General features: G+C 37.7%; 1 protein-coding gene across 3 annotated transcripts in view; it reads left to right on the plus strand.

The window, feature by feature from the left end:
• Positions 1-17,723, plus strand: part of LOC134336786 (docking protein 5-like) — a 530,970-nt gene that overhangs the window by 4,729 nt on the left and 508,518 nt on the right. For 2 of the 3 annotated variants that reach the window (XR_010015887.1, XM_063031244.1), the window contains exon 1: positions 5,005-5,232. Coding sequence is in view for 2 of the 3 variants with exons in the window: in XM_063031244.1 (XP_062887314.1) it covers positions 5,167-5,232 (66 nt within the window). In the remaining variant the exon portion in view is untranslated. Of the gene's footprint in view, positions 1-5,004; positions 5,233-17,723 lie in introns of those variants that run through there. The other variant, XM_063031250.1, reaches the window with a different exon arrangement.

A 17,723-nucleotide genomic window follows, 5' to 3' on the forward strand; every position in this document is an offset into this window, starting at 1 on the left:
TTGACAGTGTATGCTCCTTTCTTTGTATTATTATTGAAATATGTATCTGAGATAACCTCTCCTCTGTTTTGTATTTACCCTTGTTCTTTTAAATCAATAAAAAAGGATTGAAAGTGAAAAAACTCAAAGATCTATTTGCATAATTTTGAACACCATTGAAATGCCAGAACTGAACTGTTTAAAGATCAATCTTTACAGTCTTATTCCATAAAACTAATAATGAATGTTTTCAGTCTCTATCTGGTAATTGTGGGTTTTGTGTTACATAACTTAAAATGTTTCTTTGTCTGGGTTTTTAAAAATGTTATTTCTTTTTTAACCACCAGGTGGAGTGCAGTGTAAAACAACTTCTTGGGTGGGAAAAATATTAGTGTTCACTGACTTTTGAAGCAACTCAATTCCTGCCAGAAGACAATGACGGTCAATGGTAATAGATCAAAAAAACTGTGTGTTTTCAGTTGACTAGCATTACTGATAAAGCGGAATTAGTTGCAGTTCAGCAAAAGTAAATATTGTATTGGTGGAAAATTCAGTAATAACTAAGTTTGTTGTGTTAGATTTGGAACTAAATTGAGAAAAATTGGGATTAATGCAAATGATTATCTAGTTCCTTATTTTCTATATGAAATAATAGTCTTAAAAAGCACTTTTTTGCATAAAATTACTCAAATTCCAGGCTACTAAATGTTCATATGAACAAATACATGAGGCAGACTTTAATTAGAATTTGACATTTATAAAACTGTGAAACTGTGTGCTAAATATGTTTAGATGGTATGTAAGCCTTATGAGGAATGTAACAGTATAAAGGATGAGGTTATTTTCAGAGACAGTATTGGAATAGTGCCACTCAGTGCATTAATAGAGTGCTGCGTGGAAGCAAAAGTGGTGTGTGATTCCTGCAGTTTAGAAACAGGCAGAAAATCCTGGGAAAATGGACTTGCTGAGCATTTAATGAAATAGCTGTAAGAAAATGTCATATTTAAATGCATGTTTATCCATTTCTTTTCAGTATGTAAATAAATGATGCGTTACATGCCTGAATTCAATTCTGGGATTTCACTAGTGTACAGAATTATGCAAATGGATCTTTAAGTGTTTTAAGATTAACATTTGAACCAGACTGTTCAATCGTACTTTTAACTATCAGAACTGCTTATTTTATGCAAATGTTCAAAATAAACTTCATTCACGTAAGTAAAATAATTTGATGTGGTTACTTGTGGAATGACATCAGGATTTATTTCACTATATCTTGAAAGGAAATGACAAATAGATTAAAGAACACCAGGGAATCAAAGAAGGTAGATTCATTTGGCTATATTTTAAAACATTTGGGCTGAGTATGGCACCTTCACAAATGTAGAAATATGAAGGCATTATATTAACATCTATAGGATAGCTAGAACTACTGAGTAGAATATTGGACAAAGTTTAGGTAAATGTACATATACAGCAATAAACATAAATCGGGAACAGTCTATCAAATTGCCTTACTTCCTTCAATTGCTGTGCAATGCTGGTATGTAATTGAGAAATTTGTGGATAAGAATGAAGTTGTAACATTTGGATGATATCTACAGAAATTGTTAGAAATACTGTTAGGACTTGTCCATCACAGTGCAATTTTTTTTTTGTGTGATTTATGGAGTCTTGAGAAATAGAAGTATGTGTAGACCAGAAAATCCCTTGAACTAGAATTCAGATGGTGAATCGACACAGTGCCAAGTCCAAAATGAAACAGCCACAAGAGCATTAAAAATTCACTTCTGTGCCTCATTCTTTCAGCTTTTAAAGGCACAAGTTTAAAAGAAAGATATTTTTTAAAATGTTTAAAAGATGTGTTTAATTTATGCCATTCATGTCATTAAACTCTTTTCCTCAATCCCACAATTTCCTTTCTAGCCATGAAATAAAAGGCAAGACAGATAAAGTAATGACATTGGTACAGGAACCAGAATATAGTTGTGATGTTTTCCAGGTATCAGTGTAAGGACTATCGCTTTATTGATTAAAATGTGGACTTGAATGTACAGAACGCTAACTCAAACTGTGCACATGACACAAAACCCGTAATGGATTTTGAGGATCTAGGCTGGTTGGTGCAGTAGGTGGACACATGATGAATGCCAAAATATACAAAGCAATATATTTTGACAGGAAGATGCAATATATTAAGAAAACTCTCTGAATTGATGGTTTAGAAGCAGAGAAGAATAGGTGTTTGCTTTCATAAATCTTTGCAAGATGGGTTGAAAATGTTGAATTTAAATGGATATGGTATTCTAGGCTTTATGCATAGAGCAATGAAGTACTAATCCAGAAAGTTGTTGAACCTCTAAAATACGTAAGTTCACTTGCAACTGGAGTATTTTGCCTGCTTTTTGGCCATAATATGTACAGAAGATTATGAAGGCCTAAATGAATCCCCATCAATAAGGGCTATTGGTAAATTAGGGAAGATGAGTTGGCTTCCCCTTTTCAAAGATGTGTTCAATATCATGAAAGGTCTAGGCGTAATGGATAAACAATTTTTTTTCCACTGATAGAGTCAAGTACCAGGTGACACAGATTTCAGAAAATTATTAAAATAGCCAAAGATGTAAAGAGGAATATACTCATTGCAGCACAAGGTCAGAACCCGAACTTAATACATGAAAGGATGGTGGAAACAGATAAATACATGAAAGGAAAATATTTCATTGCAATAGGATAGAGAGATGGGGACTAAATGAGCCTCTTAAACAGTGCCCTGGGCTCATTAAGCTGAAGGGTTTTGCTCTGTAATGTAACAGTTCTATGAGAAGGCCATAGACTATCAGTAGCTTAAAGCGCAGGAAATTCTGAAAGGATGCTTTCCAAGCAAAATGAAACACATTCAATTTCTTATAGAAATGTAATGACAATATGTCCTTAGTAAGTCATCTTGGCAGGAATCCATGGGTAACCATAAATAGTCCATAAAGGCAGGAATAAAGATTTTTTTTTATATAAAAAGTCATCCCTAGATCCATTTTTACAGATGTCCTTGCATTAATTTATGCCCACAAGTCAGCTAATACATTATAATCACTGAATATGATAACCAGCTCTCCATGGTATTGAATGAATAGCATTGAAAGCACATAAAACTGATGAAACAGAACAATTACTTGAAGTGGAGTGAGACAGAGGGAACTATTTCTGCCATTCATAGGACAGAATGTATGTAAGTACATCAGATTTTTAAATTTGGTAGTATTACAAGAGCTCATCCATATGGTGGATGAGGGGTGTCCACCAGATAGGCATTTGCAACCTGGCAACCTGGGATGGTCTATAATGCATTTCTGAATCTCAGCATATTCCTTATAAAGAATGAATAATGTTGGAATAACCATTTGCATTGGAGTGTATAAAAGAGAAGAAATGAAAGCTTCAGTCCGGCTGTAATGAAATTTTCCCAGTTGCTCATCCTAAGTATGTAACAATCATCTGTGCTGATCTTATGGTTTAATTTACATAGTAGAGAGTAAGTGTTGTGACCCAAAGTTTCTGGATGATTGATAAATCCTCTGAACCCAGAAAAAATTTGGTTACACTGCATGCCTTCAATGCTTTGCCAAGTATTTCTAAAACTGTATGCAAGTACGATGGTTGCCAACTTGTAGTTTGCAATGAGAATAAGTCAAGACAACATTTGCCACCAGATCATTATTTTTGTTCTCCATCCCTTTAGTGAAAAAGTAGACCTCAAGGAAAAAAGTGGGCCACAGAAAAAAAAACAGGGCAGGGACATGATGTCAGCTGCCTGCAAGCTGATATTTGCTCTACTCATAAGTGAAAGAGGCTTTCAAATCTGCCCATAGGCGATACGTATCCTTGGGTGGGTCTTATTCATGAAGGGTTTTCACTTCCATTTATATTAATTGGATGGGGTACAAACAGACTGATCCTTATGTTGCATGCAACATTTAATATTTTTTTGGAAGTGAGTATCAAACCCCTGCATTATATTATGCATAAAGTGGGGCTTTGTATATGAATTCATTGCCTCTGTATACCATGCCTTGATGTGCCCAGACAGGTAAATGATGTGCCTCTGACTGTATCAGCCTTGCACTTACTGTATATAAAATGCTCCCAACCAAGGTGGTTAAAGAAAAAAAATCTAGTACTAATACACATTATAGATGCAAAACACTCCCATTTACACCCACTTTATATGTATATTTTGAGCTTTTGGCAACAAGTATTTATGGAAAAATGCAGCCTTCTTCTGATTTACAATTTATATGTAAAATAATTTGAAGCTCTGAACAGTAATTTTTTAAAAAGTTCACTCTGTTTTTATTAGGTGCAATATTTATTTTATGCACAGAATAATTAAATATAGATAAATGTTTATTATTGGTAAACTTGGTAGAAATAAAAGTCTGATGCATACTGTATTTTCACATTTGATAGATACTAATTTCTTTGCAAGATACCTGCTGCTAGATATCAAAGGGCTGAGGTACATATGCTACTGATGAAGTAATTCTATATTTTTGACAGAAGCAGTGATTAATAGATTGGTTTAAACTACAGCAATACTTTATTTGGTAGCCTTGCAGCAAGTATAATGAATCTCATCTGTAATTCCTATTTTAAAAAGAATTTGAATCACAATACACAAATCAATTTTCTTTTGCAAATAGTATTTTGTAGAAGATAGCTTTTCCTACATTTTTCTGAAGGGTTATTTTAATTCCATGTCTGAGCTTTGCGTACAATTGAAAAATACTGTGAAGGTTTTTATTGAAGTAGCTAATAATAGATTAATAGCATTTGTTTAGGTCTTTTGACAGAAGACCCAGTCTTTGGCATCAGAACATTGTGCTTGAGCCAATAACTTCATTCTAATAGACATGAACCCTTTGGCACAAGCCCTTCAGTGAGTGAGAATGGTGGTACATTCCGTGAAGCAGCAATGATAGAGTATCAGCTGATGCATTCTCACTCTGACATACTGCCTCACTGTCTCTCCCTTACTTTGTAGGTGGAATAAGCCTTGTTGCTAACCCTTGGGCCGGGTGGTTTAAGCAGATGCTGAGCTGTGGATAAACTGAGAGCGGGAGAAACTGCCTTTAGAGCTGGAGTACAGTGTTGAAATATTATTCAGTTACTGAGCCGAGCAGAAAAGTAATGGCTTCAAATTTTAATGACATTGTCAAGCAGGGATATGTGAAGATTCGGAGCAGACGTTTAGGGGTGAGTGTTTCTCTCTCATGCTTTGTTCTTTAAGCTAAGCATTTTCCTTGTGTCAATATTCACAATGAATGGAATATACGTTATTAACAATAAGTATAGCTCAGGTACTAGCTGTTACTATAAATTAGAAACCAGGGATTACATCCAGAGTTCATGAGATCATAAGCACTGTACTTGTCTGGGTTTGTTTCATTTAACGGCAATGTTGTCTGCAAGGATATATATTTAACTTGCCAAAAATTCCTGAAGATTTGTGTTAAGCTTCTGGAAAAGTTGTTGTCACTAATTAATTTAATGCATAATTGACATAAAATGTTATTAATTTAACATTGCAATGATGTTCCAAATAGGAAAAAAACAGAAACAAGTAATCAAAGCAGATAAATCCAGTTTAAAAAAAAACTGTTAGCAATGAAAATCTCCATGTGTGTTGCATTATTCATTTATAATCAGTACTTGCTTTAAACACTGCATATGTCGTTTTTTTATTTTCAACACGTGTGATGCTGAGCTGAATGAGTGAAAGTTACTCTTATAAATATGCTTCATGGGAGCAAAATTGTGAAATGGTGCAATGAGGATTATTAGTTCCTTGTTTTTTCATAACATTTGATTTATAATCTCACTACAAACTGTGTTGTTTAAAGTGTTGTTTCTTCATTGTTGCTTGAGCTCGACCAAATAATAAGATTACAGAGAATACTTAGGAAAGTTTCTTATTTTAATCAATATAAGGAAAATAATTATTCAAATATTGCTAATTGGAACAATTTCCTAGACAATAAATTTGTCTTGTGTGAATTGCTGTTGTAATACTTATCAATTATTGCCATCAAAGATTCAGAAGGTAATAAAACACCCTGTATGTTAAACTAACTGCAGACTAAATGTCATCTGTAACAAAATCAGATGATGCCTAAAAAGACAGACTAATTAAATGTCTAAAGTGAAGTTGCCTATCTATAAAAAATTGTTGGACATTTATTGTTTTTTTAACAAGGATGAAATCAGCATTATTCTGAATCATATGCTTGAAGTCAGTGATACAACATAACATACTTACTGCAATGTATCTGCTTTTATTGGATGTATTAAATGAATAAAGCACATGTGTCAGGGACTTTGCAAAGAGCTCTTTTAATGTATAATGTATGAAAGTAAGAGAATCAGTACAAGAAAGATAAGGTGCACAAGAAAGATATTGTGTACAAATGAATGTGAAATGTGCACATAAAATGCTTAAAAAATGAGAGGCAGGTATTGTGCACAGGTGGCGGTACATTTATTCTTGACATCATGATAAACGAAATGATAGAAATGCACAAACACAACCGTCCCATTGGCTTTATGATGCTAGTTTGTTTGCTTATTTGGTTACCACAATGCTATATGAAGTTAAAATTACATCCCTCTTGACTGTTAAATGTGCAGAGTGTCCAGTCTTGTGGTCAGGAAATAACATCTTCTTGATTATTTGGGACATCAACACTCTATTTTATTTGCATTTTAAAAAGTAAATATAACTAATATATCACCATAATTATCAATCTCAAAAGGCACAATAATTTGTTTATTTGAAAGTAAAATGAGGGCAACCTAAGCATGAAAGGTTGTCCTTTTTTTTCTTTGAAGAATGTTTAACTAAGCTTTAGCTGAGCTAATATGATTATATTAGTGCATATGTCAAAATTCAAAGTAAATGTATTATCGAAGTGTCTATATGTCACCAGATACTACCTTGAGATCAATTTTCTTGTAATCATTCAGAGTAGAAAAAAGAAATATGACAGAGTCAGTGAAAACTACATACAACGGCTGATAAACAACCAATGTTTAAAAAAAGACGAACTGTGCATATAATAATAGTAATTAAATAAAACTGAGAACTTAAGTTGTAGAACCTTGGAAGTTAGTCCACTGGCTGAGGAATCAATTTATGTTTGAGGTGAATGAAGTTATCTGCACTAGTTTAGGAGCCTGATACCAGAAGGGTAAGAAAAGTTCCTGAACCTGGTGGTGTGAGACCTAAGGCCTCTGTACTTCTTTACCGATGGTTGTAGTGAGAAGCGAGCATGGCCGGTATAGTGGGATCTTTGATAATGAATACTGCTTTCTTATGGCAGCATTGCTTGTAGATGTGCTCAATGGTGGGGTGGGCTTTACTTGCAATGGACCAGACTGTATCCACTACTTCTGTAGGCTTTTCCACTCTTGTGTATTGGTATTTCCGTACCAGGCCGTGATGCAATGAGTCAGGATACTCTCCACTGTGCATCTATAGAAGTTCGTCAAGGTTTTCAATGACATACCAAATTAGTTCAAACTTCTAACTAAAAGCATTGCTGGGCCTCCTTTGTAATGGTACTTATGTGTTAGTCTCAGGACAGAACCTCTGATATGATAATGCCAAGAAAATTAAAGTTATGATACTCTACCTCTGATCCCTTAATGAGGACTGGCTTATGGATCTTTGGTTTCTTCCTTCTATAATAAATAGTCAGCTTAGTGGTTTTGCTGATGTTGAATGAGAGGTTGATGTTGTGGCACCATTTAACCAGATTTTCAAACAAAATTTTAAACATTTTTTTCTTCTGTCTTTTTGACAGTAAAGAAAACTGAATGACAGGTGACAAACATTATTGACAGCCATGGTGCTCTTTTTGAAGTTTCAACAAACACCTGCCTTCATTTTCACTGGCTAGTGGGGAATATAGCTTTCTTCTTTTGCCTTACTGTTATTTTAATAGATGAGTGACTTTGAGATTTAATGGTCTGCATTGAAATTCCTGATGAACTAATGGGGAAGAATATGAGAGGTTTTCTTTGTAGATTAATGGGGAGATTCTTCTAAAATCTCAACTGATGATGCAAGACTGTGATATTTTTCAATAAACATTTATTGGTAAATATATTGCTTTACTGACAAATTATTGCTTTTTTCACTATTTCTTTCATGGGATCTTAGCTTTTCAAACAGGGCCTAATATGTTGCTTATTCCTAAATGTCCTTGAACTTAATAGCATGCTGGCCCACTCCAGAAGGAATCTGACTTCTTCACATTTCTTCACATTTAGGCCACATTGGTAACATACATTGAATTTCTGCGCTGAAGATATCACTGAACTAGATATGTTTTGTGGTTATCAATAATAATATCAATTATTAACTGACATTAGACATTGGTAATGTAGAATACTGCAAATTCAGTTCATTGGTTTATGGGTGAGACCAGCAGCGGGACAGCTACGGAGCTTTGGTTGTAGTATAGCAATTGCTTTATAGCATGCTGTCGCCTGTTGCTGCTGCCCCAGAGGTGAGACACCAGGGTGGTGTGGCACAGTATTCATGCTGGGTGGAGGCTTGCCTTTCCTGTCAATGCTCTCTCCAGTGTTCGCTTGGAGGAAGACAAACTTGACTCTGTTTGTCTGTGGACTGCAATGGGCTTGTTCTCTCCAACAATATCGATGTACCATCAATCTACAGGACATCACACTTGGAGACATGGGCTATATAATATTTTTGTGTGACTGTACGTTTTATAGGCATCCATTAGTCTCATGAGACCATACAAATGCGCCTTGGAAGGTTTCCAGGGCGTAGGCCTGAGCAAGATTGTATGGAAGACTGGCAGTTGCCCATGCTGCAAGTCTCCCCTCTCCACGCCACTGATGTTGTCCAAGGGAAAGGCATTAGAACCAATACGGCTTGGCACCGGTGTTGTCGCAGAGCAATGTGTGGTTAAGTGCCTTGCTCAAGGACATAACGCACTGCCTCAGCCAAGGCTCGAACTAGCGACCTTCACATCACTAGACGAACGCCTTAACCATTTGGCCATGTGCCAACACTGTATTTTTACTGCTATATTATTTGCTGTATGTGCCTTGTGCTGTGTATGACTGTTGGTACTGCATTTTGCAGCTTTGGCCTAGAGGAACACTGTTGCATTGTTGTATTCATGGATACTTATGTATGGTTGACTGACAATTAAACTTGACCTGAAGATAGCAAAGCTGCAGGATAGGTGGTGAAGAGAGCATATAGCATGCTTGCCTTCATGGGTGGAGGAAGAGAATATGAAAGTTGCTGTTTCATGTTATAACATTACAAAATACTGGTTAGACTCCACTTGGAATATCATGTGCAATTCTAGATGTCACTCTGGCAAATAGATGATTGTGCTGGAGAAAGTGCAAAGAAAATAGACAAGGATGCTGACTGGATTGGAACCAAAGTGCTGGGGACAGATTGGATAGGCTGAGTTTGATTTCCCTGCAGTGAAGGAAACTGAGTGGTGACATGATAGAGATGTAGAAAATTAAATGAGCATAGATAATCTAGTGAGAGACAGCCTGTCTGACATGTCAAAATGTTGGGATGGACAGAAGTTCTTGATAGACTCTACATTATGGTTTCTGATGGGTTTGCTTTTGTTGGCATGGTGGGTGGTGGGGGAAGATTGATACTTTTGCTGAGAAAGTAGGGGGAGGGGAAATGATTGATGCTTTTCCTGCTGCTTGGGTGTGGGAGGGGGAGAAGGTATTTGGGGTTCTAACCTTTTTCTGTCATTCATTCTGTGAAGAATAAGGATTTCAGGTTGTATACTGCGTACATTTTCGGATATTAAATTGAACATTTGAATATTTTCCCTATAGAAGAAATAAGAGTGAAATAGAAGTCTTTCACGCAGAGAGTGGTATATATTTGAAACTTGCAACTAGAGGAAGTGATGAGAGTCAGATACAATCGCTACATTTTGGAGCCATTTGGACAGACAGTTACATAGATGGGGAGCAGAAAGAATCAGACCTATTATAGGAAAACAGGATTAGTGTAGATGGACAAAAAGGTTATCAATGGCATATTGGGTCCAATAACCCATTTTAATGCTGTATAGCTCCATGACTTTATAAATTCCACCACAATCATAATCTTGGGTTACCAACCCATTAACATAACTGCATTCTACTACTGTTTATATGTGTAATTCCAAACCCTCTGCTTAATTTGAGGCTAAGTTTGCTGATGATACAACGATAGGTGGAGGGGCTGGTAGTGGTGAGAAAGCAGAGATTCTGCAGAGAGACTTGGACAGATCGGGAGAATGGGCAAAGAAGTGACAAATGAAATACAATGCTGGAAAGTGTATGGTTATGCACTTTGGTAGAATAAATAAATGGGCAGACTATTATTTAAATGGGGAGAGATTTCAAAGTTCTGAGATGCAATGGGACTTGGGAGTCCTCATGCAGGATACCCTTAAGGTTAACCTCCAGGTTGAGTTAGTGGTGAAGAAGGTGAATGCAATGTTGGCATTCATTTCTAGAGGAATAGAGTATAGGAGCAGGGATGTGATGTTGAGGCTGTATAAGGCACTAGTAAGACCTCACTTGGAGTACTGTGGGCAGTTTTGGTCTCCTTATTTAAGGAAGGATGTGCTAACATTGGAGAGGGTTCGGAGAAGGCTCACTAGAATGATTCTGGGAATGAGAAGGTTAACATATGAGGAACGTTTGACTACTCTTGGCCTGTACTCCTTGGAGTTTAGAAGAATGGGGGGGACCTCATAGAAAAATTTCGAATGTTGAAAGGCATGGACAGAGTGGATGTGGCAAAGTTGTTTCCCATGGTGGGGAGCCTAGTACGAGAGGGCATGACTTAAGGATTGAAGGGCGCCCATTCAGATCAGAGATGTGAAGAAATTTTTTTAGCCAGAGGGTGGTGAATCTGTGGAATTTGTTGCCACAGGCGGCAGTGGAGGTCAAGTCATTGGGTGTACTTAAGGCAGAGATTGATAGGTATCTGAGTAGCCAAAGCATTAAAGGTTATGGTGAGAAGGTGGGGGAGTGGGAGTAAATGGGAGAATGGATCAGCTCATGATAAAATGGTGGAGCAGACTCGATGGGCTGAATGGCCGACTTCTGCACCTTTGTCTTATGGTATTAATTTGATCAGAATCTTATGACAACAAACTAGGAAGATGTTTGATATCAAACTTTCTGGGTGAAGTAGTAAATTATTGGGAACTTTTCTTTCTTTCTAATGCCCAGTTGAAGAACACATTTGAGTCCTTAGGAATCTGATAGTGATGGAGAGGGATTTTTTGTGAAAAAGATATTTATGGGCTATTTATCCTGCGTGATCAAATTAGAAGTGTACTATGAATGTTTCCCATGGACACAAAGTGCTGATATTGCTTAAAGTGCAGATTACTCATTCAATATAGCTGTAGTTTCTGATTAATATCCACATTACACCTCTCCAGGGATATCTCAAGTTGGTTCACAATCAATTTCTTTTATGTACAGTAGCTAATCCTATATATGTAAGTGTTGCAACCAATATACAGTATACTTGATATCGCTCTATTACAAAAAATATCCCTTAATTATAAGTGAGGCACAGAAAATCTGTATTTACTGACAAGTAACCTTTACTAACTCAACTAAAAGCAAGTGGGTTCACAAACAAACTACCTGTGTGCACCCCTCCAGAATCCCTGACCCTCCATGAACACTCAATTAAGAGAAAAGGTATTACTTGGGAAAGGAGTCTACGTTGGCTAGGCATCCTTCATAGTTCTGACCCCCACGTGCCTATAGGGTCTTCCTTATCCATGATGGTTGGTCTCTGGTTGCTGGAGTGTTATTGCCCCTACATATTTGGAGCTCCTGACTCGTATAGTGTTTCTCATCAGTTGAACAGGTGGATCTCCATTCCATTGGCTCAAGGTCACCTGACCTACTTGGATCACCTTCCTACTGGTTCTTGTCCAGGGCTGCAACCTCCATTGTTTCATGGTTCGGCCCACCCCAGTCTTGTGTATTTGTCTCTTTCAACTCAGACTGGTCCAAACCAGTTAAATGAGGTGACACAGATGGAGTCTAATGAGATTATAGATTGCTTCTTTGGTAGGTCTGGCATTTTACATAATAAATTGCTACTCATCTGAGAATGGTCTCAGGTTTAACAGGTTATTACTTGAAGCTCCTTGTGTCCACATTCAATTGCCCTGATTAGATTATCCCAGATCAAGAATCAGATCAGAGTCCATAAAGTGGGAGGAAACAATTGGTTTGGCTGCTTCCCCTGACCTTGATTCATCAAATCCACTAATTGCATACTGTAGTTTCTTCAGGCCAGCAGTTCATTTGAACAAAGACCAGAGAATAGATCAGATTACTGTATCTTTATTTATCACATGCACATCGAAACATAGAGTGAAATACATCACTTGCATCCACAACCAATACAGTTTAAGGATGTGTTGGGGGCAGCCTGCAGGTGTCCGCATGCTTCTGGTGGCAACATAGCATGCCCACATCTTACTAAACTTGATCTGTGAAATGTGCAGGAAACCAGAGCACCCAGAGGAAACCCACGTGGTCACAGGAGGAATGTACAAATTCCTATAGACAGTGGCAGGAATTAAATTCAGGTTGTTGAGAGTCTTGCTCTTTGCAAAAATAGTAAAGGTACATTAAGTAAGAGGTTTAATAATTGAGACTTACAAATTTACATTTGTTAAAGGTTCATTCTGAGTTTCAAAACCAATGCAAAAGGAAGGGGTTAATGGGACGCCAAGGGCTGTCCCAGTGACTAAAATGGAAAAGTGCACAACCTAGTCTTTTTCATATGTACAAACATAAATCAAATTGTTTTTTGCTCATAGCCATACAAGGGAAATATTAACTTGCAAACCCTTTTTGAATGGTGTGACGTGATTGTTCACATCATATTGAACAAGTGGAGACGGCTCCACTTATTTCTTAATTGTAGATCAGCAACTTTTTGACGGAGGCATTCTGTCATTATTTCACTAAATCATCAGATTGGATTACAGTTTCAAAATTCAGAACAAATTTCTACACCTTTCCTATTGACTCTTGTGACAAAGGTATCCGCAAATGAGACAAATTAGAAAACTCATTGTGTTGATGGGAGTAAGGAGGAAACACATAGAGGTTTAACTGTAGAGGGGAAGAAAGTCGTGCATTAGTTGTGCAGTGTATTTGGTAATGTGAACTGATCGCCATGGTATGTTTTTGATACATTACTCACAGGAAACTTTCATTGGTCTTAAAGTTAGAAGAAAGTTCACAATTCAGTGGGATACCCAGGTCTGGAGTTATAAAATTAGAATTAACCTGTTCAAAGGTGAATTTTGGAAGAATTGATTTAGACAAGAAAATGCCTGGAGCACTCTCCTCTTAAAGGCTGTTACTGCTGGATCAATTGATATCTTAAATACCTGCATTGATAAATTTTTGTTAGGTTATATATCAAGGGACACAGTTCAAAGGAACATAAGTAGAAATAAGGTACAGATCAGTTGAGATCTAATTGAATGTCAGAACAAGCTTTTAGTGTTAAATGGACCTCCCGTGTTTCAAATTAAAATTCATTTTGAGCAGTTTGGTGAAAAATAGGGTGAAGCCATCAAAACCTCAAAAGGACCATATTTTTTCACTTTATAGGATATTAATCAAAGGTACGATTTTGACTATTTTAAATTAGTAATTCATATATGACTCTCATCAGAAATGCATACATAATGAATTTAGATCCCCAGAAGAGCTACAAATAAAACTTTTGCCCTTGGTTTGTTCCTTCAAATACTGTCAAACTCTAATAACTAAAACACCTGTCTCCAGAGAATGCAGGGTGCCCCAGAAGACTGCCAGCTGTAAGTGTTTTCAAATATGTGTCAATCAGGTTAATAAAAGTAACCAAAGAAAACAAAAGAACCTTTGGCAATGTGCATAGGGTCGTGGTATGATGTGAAGGAAAGGATTTTTAAAGATTAAAGTACATCTATTATTGAAGCATGTATACTATATACAACTTTGAGATTTGTCTCCTTACAAGCAGCTGCCATACAAAGAAGCACAATAGAACCCAGAAAAAAGACTGTCAAACACCCAATGTGCACAAAAAAACAAATCGTGCAAACGATAAAAAATGAGCAAATAACATTCAGAACTGCAGTTCATGAAAGTGAATTGAGAGCCACAAAGCCAGTTCATCACAGCATCTGGTCCAGGATCCCATTGGTTGCAGGTCACAGTCTCAATTCAGCACGGAGATGAGTAAAGCTTGCAAGCAGTGAGCTGAACCCATCCCTCGCCTCCAGCCCCAACACACTGACCTTTTCAATCTGGCTCGACGCTTTACATGAACCGGAGAACAGCTTTTAAAAAGTTGGCAATCATCTGCACTAACAGATTGGAATTATCACTTCCATCATCTGTGAGGAAGTGTCAGTGGGGAGCTTGGAGCAGTACGTGCTGACTTCTACAATCTCAGTATGTTTGCACTTTTACCTTTGACCAACATTTTCCATCATGGCAGCCAGGCAGATGTACTCCAGTTATATTAAAGGGTGTCAGAATATAAATTGGCCTTGTAAGCTTGAAATCTCAAGGATTTTCTTATTTTCTTTATTCAAGAGTTCTTTTGCAAAATATTATTGCCATGTAGACTGTCTTGAGCTCAATATCCTTGACATTCCTTATGCTCTTGACATAGGCTCAGCTGTGTGTCTTGGTGATAAGCTTGTCTTTGTCCATGCAGTTGTAATTCATTTACCATATGTCAAAGTCGAAGTAAGTTGGTTTTATAATTGTCACACGTACTGGGATACAGTGAATACTTGTTTCACATTCCATCCATACAGATCATTTCATCACATCAGTACATTGGAATAATACAAAGGGAAGTAATAGCAGGATGCAGAATGAAGTGTTACAGTTACAGATAAGGTGCAGTGCAGGCAGGCAATAAGGTGCAGGGCAGTGAGAGTGTAGATAGAGTCCTTGGAGGAGAAGCTGGTTTCCATGATGTACTGGGCTGTACACACAACTCTTTGCAGTTTCTTGTGAACTCGGGCAGAGCAGTTACCACATGAAGCCGCGAAGACTCTGGATAGGGTACTTTCTGTGGTGCATTATAAAATTCCAAATGGGACATGACAGATTTTTGTAGCTTCCTGAGGAAGCAGGGGTTCTGGTGAGCTTTCTTGGCCGTGGCATTTAAGTGGTTGCACCAGGACAGGTTCACTCCTAGGAACTTGAAGCTCTTGACCCTCTTGACCTCAGCTTCGTTGATGTAAACAGAAGCCTGCTTTCTGAAGTCAATGACCAACTCTCTGTTCTTGTGACATTGAGGGAAAAGTTGCTGTCATGACACCATGACATCAGTATTTGAAATACAGCCCACTATGGCAGCATCTTTTGCAAATTTGTAAATGGAGTTAGAGTAGAATTTGGACACACTGTCATGAGTGCAGAGAGAATAGAGTAAGGGGCTGAGGATGCTGCCTTGTAGTGCACCAGTGTTGCGGATAATTGTGGAATGGGTACTGCTGCATATAGCTGGTATAGTTATACACAACTTTGACAAGAAAGAACACAATTAGAACAAAAAACCTAAACCCATTCTAGTATAAATTAATCAAAGTGATCTTACTTTTGCTGATATTGGGGTAATAATTAGGATTGTACAGGTTGGTTGAAGGAAGTAGCTGTTCTTGAACTTGGTGGTTGAGAATTTAGGCTTCTGTGCCTTCTGCCCAGTATCTGTGAGAAGATGGCATGGCCCAGATGGTGGGGATCTGTGACGATAGATGATGCATTGTGTGGAAATTATCAATGGTGGGGAGGGAGGTGTCCATGATGTATTCGGTTGAACTCATTACACTCTGCAGCTTCTTACTTTCCTGGACATTCAAATTGTTGTATCAAATCATGTTACAACCAGTCTGCATACGTTCAACACTATATCAGCAGAAGTTTGCTAGTGTGTTTGGTAACAAACTGAACTTCCGTACAGTTTCAGAAGCATTATTATTCTCTTTTGTGATCACCAAAGGGATTTAATATCAATAAACTCCAGTGACTTGTGATCACTGTACACATTTAGAATGTTCCAGTGAATACAGCAAACAGCTTTTCAATTGTGTGCTGTTAGCTGGCACATCTGCAAGATTTTTGTGCCAGGTCCTTTTCGGAATCTGTTTTTTTATGGCATCAACTCCTTTTTATCATCAAAATATTGTCACATTGTCACTGTTCTGAATTCAGATGAGTTGACACCTGTGAGTTATTTACTGTGTTTGGAATTCCCGGTGTGGCCTCTGTATATCGGTGAGAGCCAACATAAATTGGGAGATTGCTTCATCAAGCATCTACGCTCTGTCCACCAGAACAAGGGGAACCTTCCAGAGGCCACTCATTTTAATTCCACTTCCCATTCTCTTGTTGATATATCCATCTATGGCTTCCTCCACTGTTGTGATAAGGTTATACTTAGTTTGGAGGAACAACACCTTAAATTACATTTAGGTAGCCTCCAACCTGGTGGCATGAACATTGATTTCTCAAGGATCAGGTAATGATGCCCCTCCCCCCACTTCACCATTTCTCACCCCCTTTTCCCTCTCTCACCTTACCTCCTTAACCACCCATTGCCTCACTCTGGTGCTCCTCCCATACTTTTCTTACTTCCATGGCCTTCAGTCTCTTTCACCAATCAAATTCCCAGCTCTTTATTTCATCCCTCCCACTCCAGTTTTCACCCATCACCTCGTGTTTCTCTCTCCCCTCACCCATCTCTTAAATCTACTCCTCAGATGTTTTTCTCCAGTCCTGCTGAAGGGTTTTGGCCCGAAACATTGACTGTACTTTTTTTCCACAGCTGATGCCTTTGCTGCTGAGTTCCTCCAGCATGTGTGTGTTGCTTGGATGTCCAACATCTGCAGATTTTCTCTTATCTGAATGTCTCCTTAATTTGGTTGACTTACTCATCAGTGTCCAACCAACATGATTTCACATCTCTCTTGGTCACGTCCCTCAGTGACTTGCATATCCCTCTCTAATGTTGCAGGAACTGCACAAATAGTTGGTAAATCTAAAAGGTTTGGCACTCATGCAGAACTCCTTGTGGTCAGTGCTTCTTATAGTGCTTTATGATTTGCTGGACCTGAGTTCATTTTATCGCTGGTGATGTGAACCAGAGAGGAGATTGGGTTTCAGCTTTTACTTGTTCAACCTTAGTGGCTGCAGCATCTGATCATTGGTGCTGCCTGTTTCCATTTGTGATATACGTAACTCAGCCTTAACGAATGACACTTCTGCAAAGAGCAAAACGTTGTCAGCTATGGGTCTTAGTCCAACTGAAGCTTGCAAGTGCATTGCACAACATTTGCTGAATTTTCTCTGATGCTATACTGAATCCAAATGCCAAACCTTACTAATGGTATCGTCTCAATTTCACATTGAAACTTGATACAAGCTATCCTCATGTATAGATAAGAACAAATGTCTTCATCCAGCAGAATGAAAATGTTTTTTTGTAGTCTGTTCTGACAAAACATCTTTTATTTTCATGGGGTAATCACTATTCTTGAAAGCTTTACAAGAATCTTTGTGCTGAAGATAAATTCATAGCTTGATTACTCAACATACATTACATTGGATACTCTGGATGCCTATCA

Source organism: Mobula hypostoma, chromosome 2 (assembly GCF_963921235.1).
Source record: "Mobula hypostoma chromosome 2, sMobHyp1.1, whole genome shotgun sequence".
NCBI lineage: Eukaryota > Metazoa > Chordata > Chondrichthyes > Myliobatiformes > Myliobatidae > Mobula > Mobula hypostoma.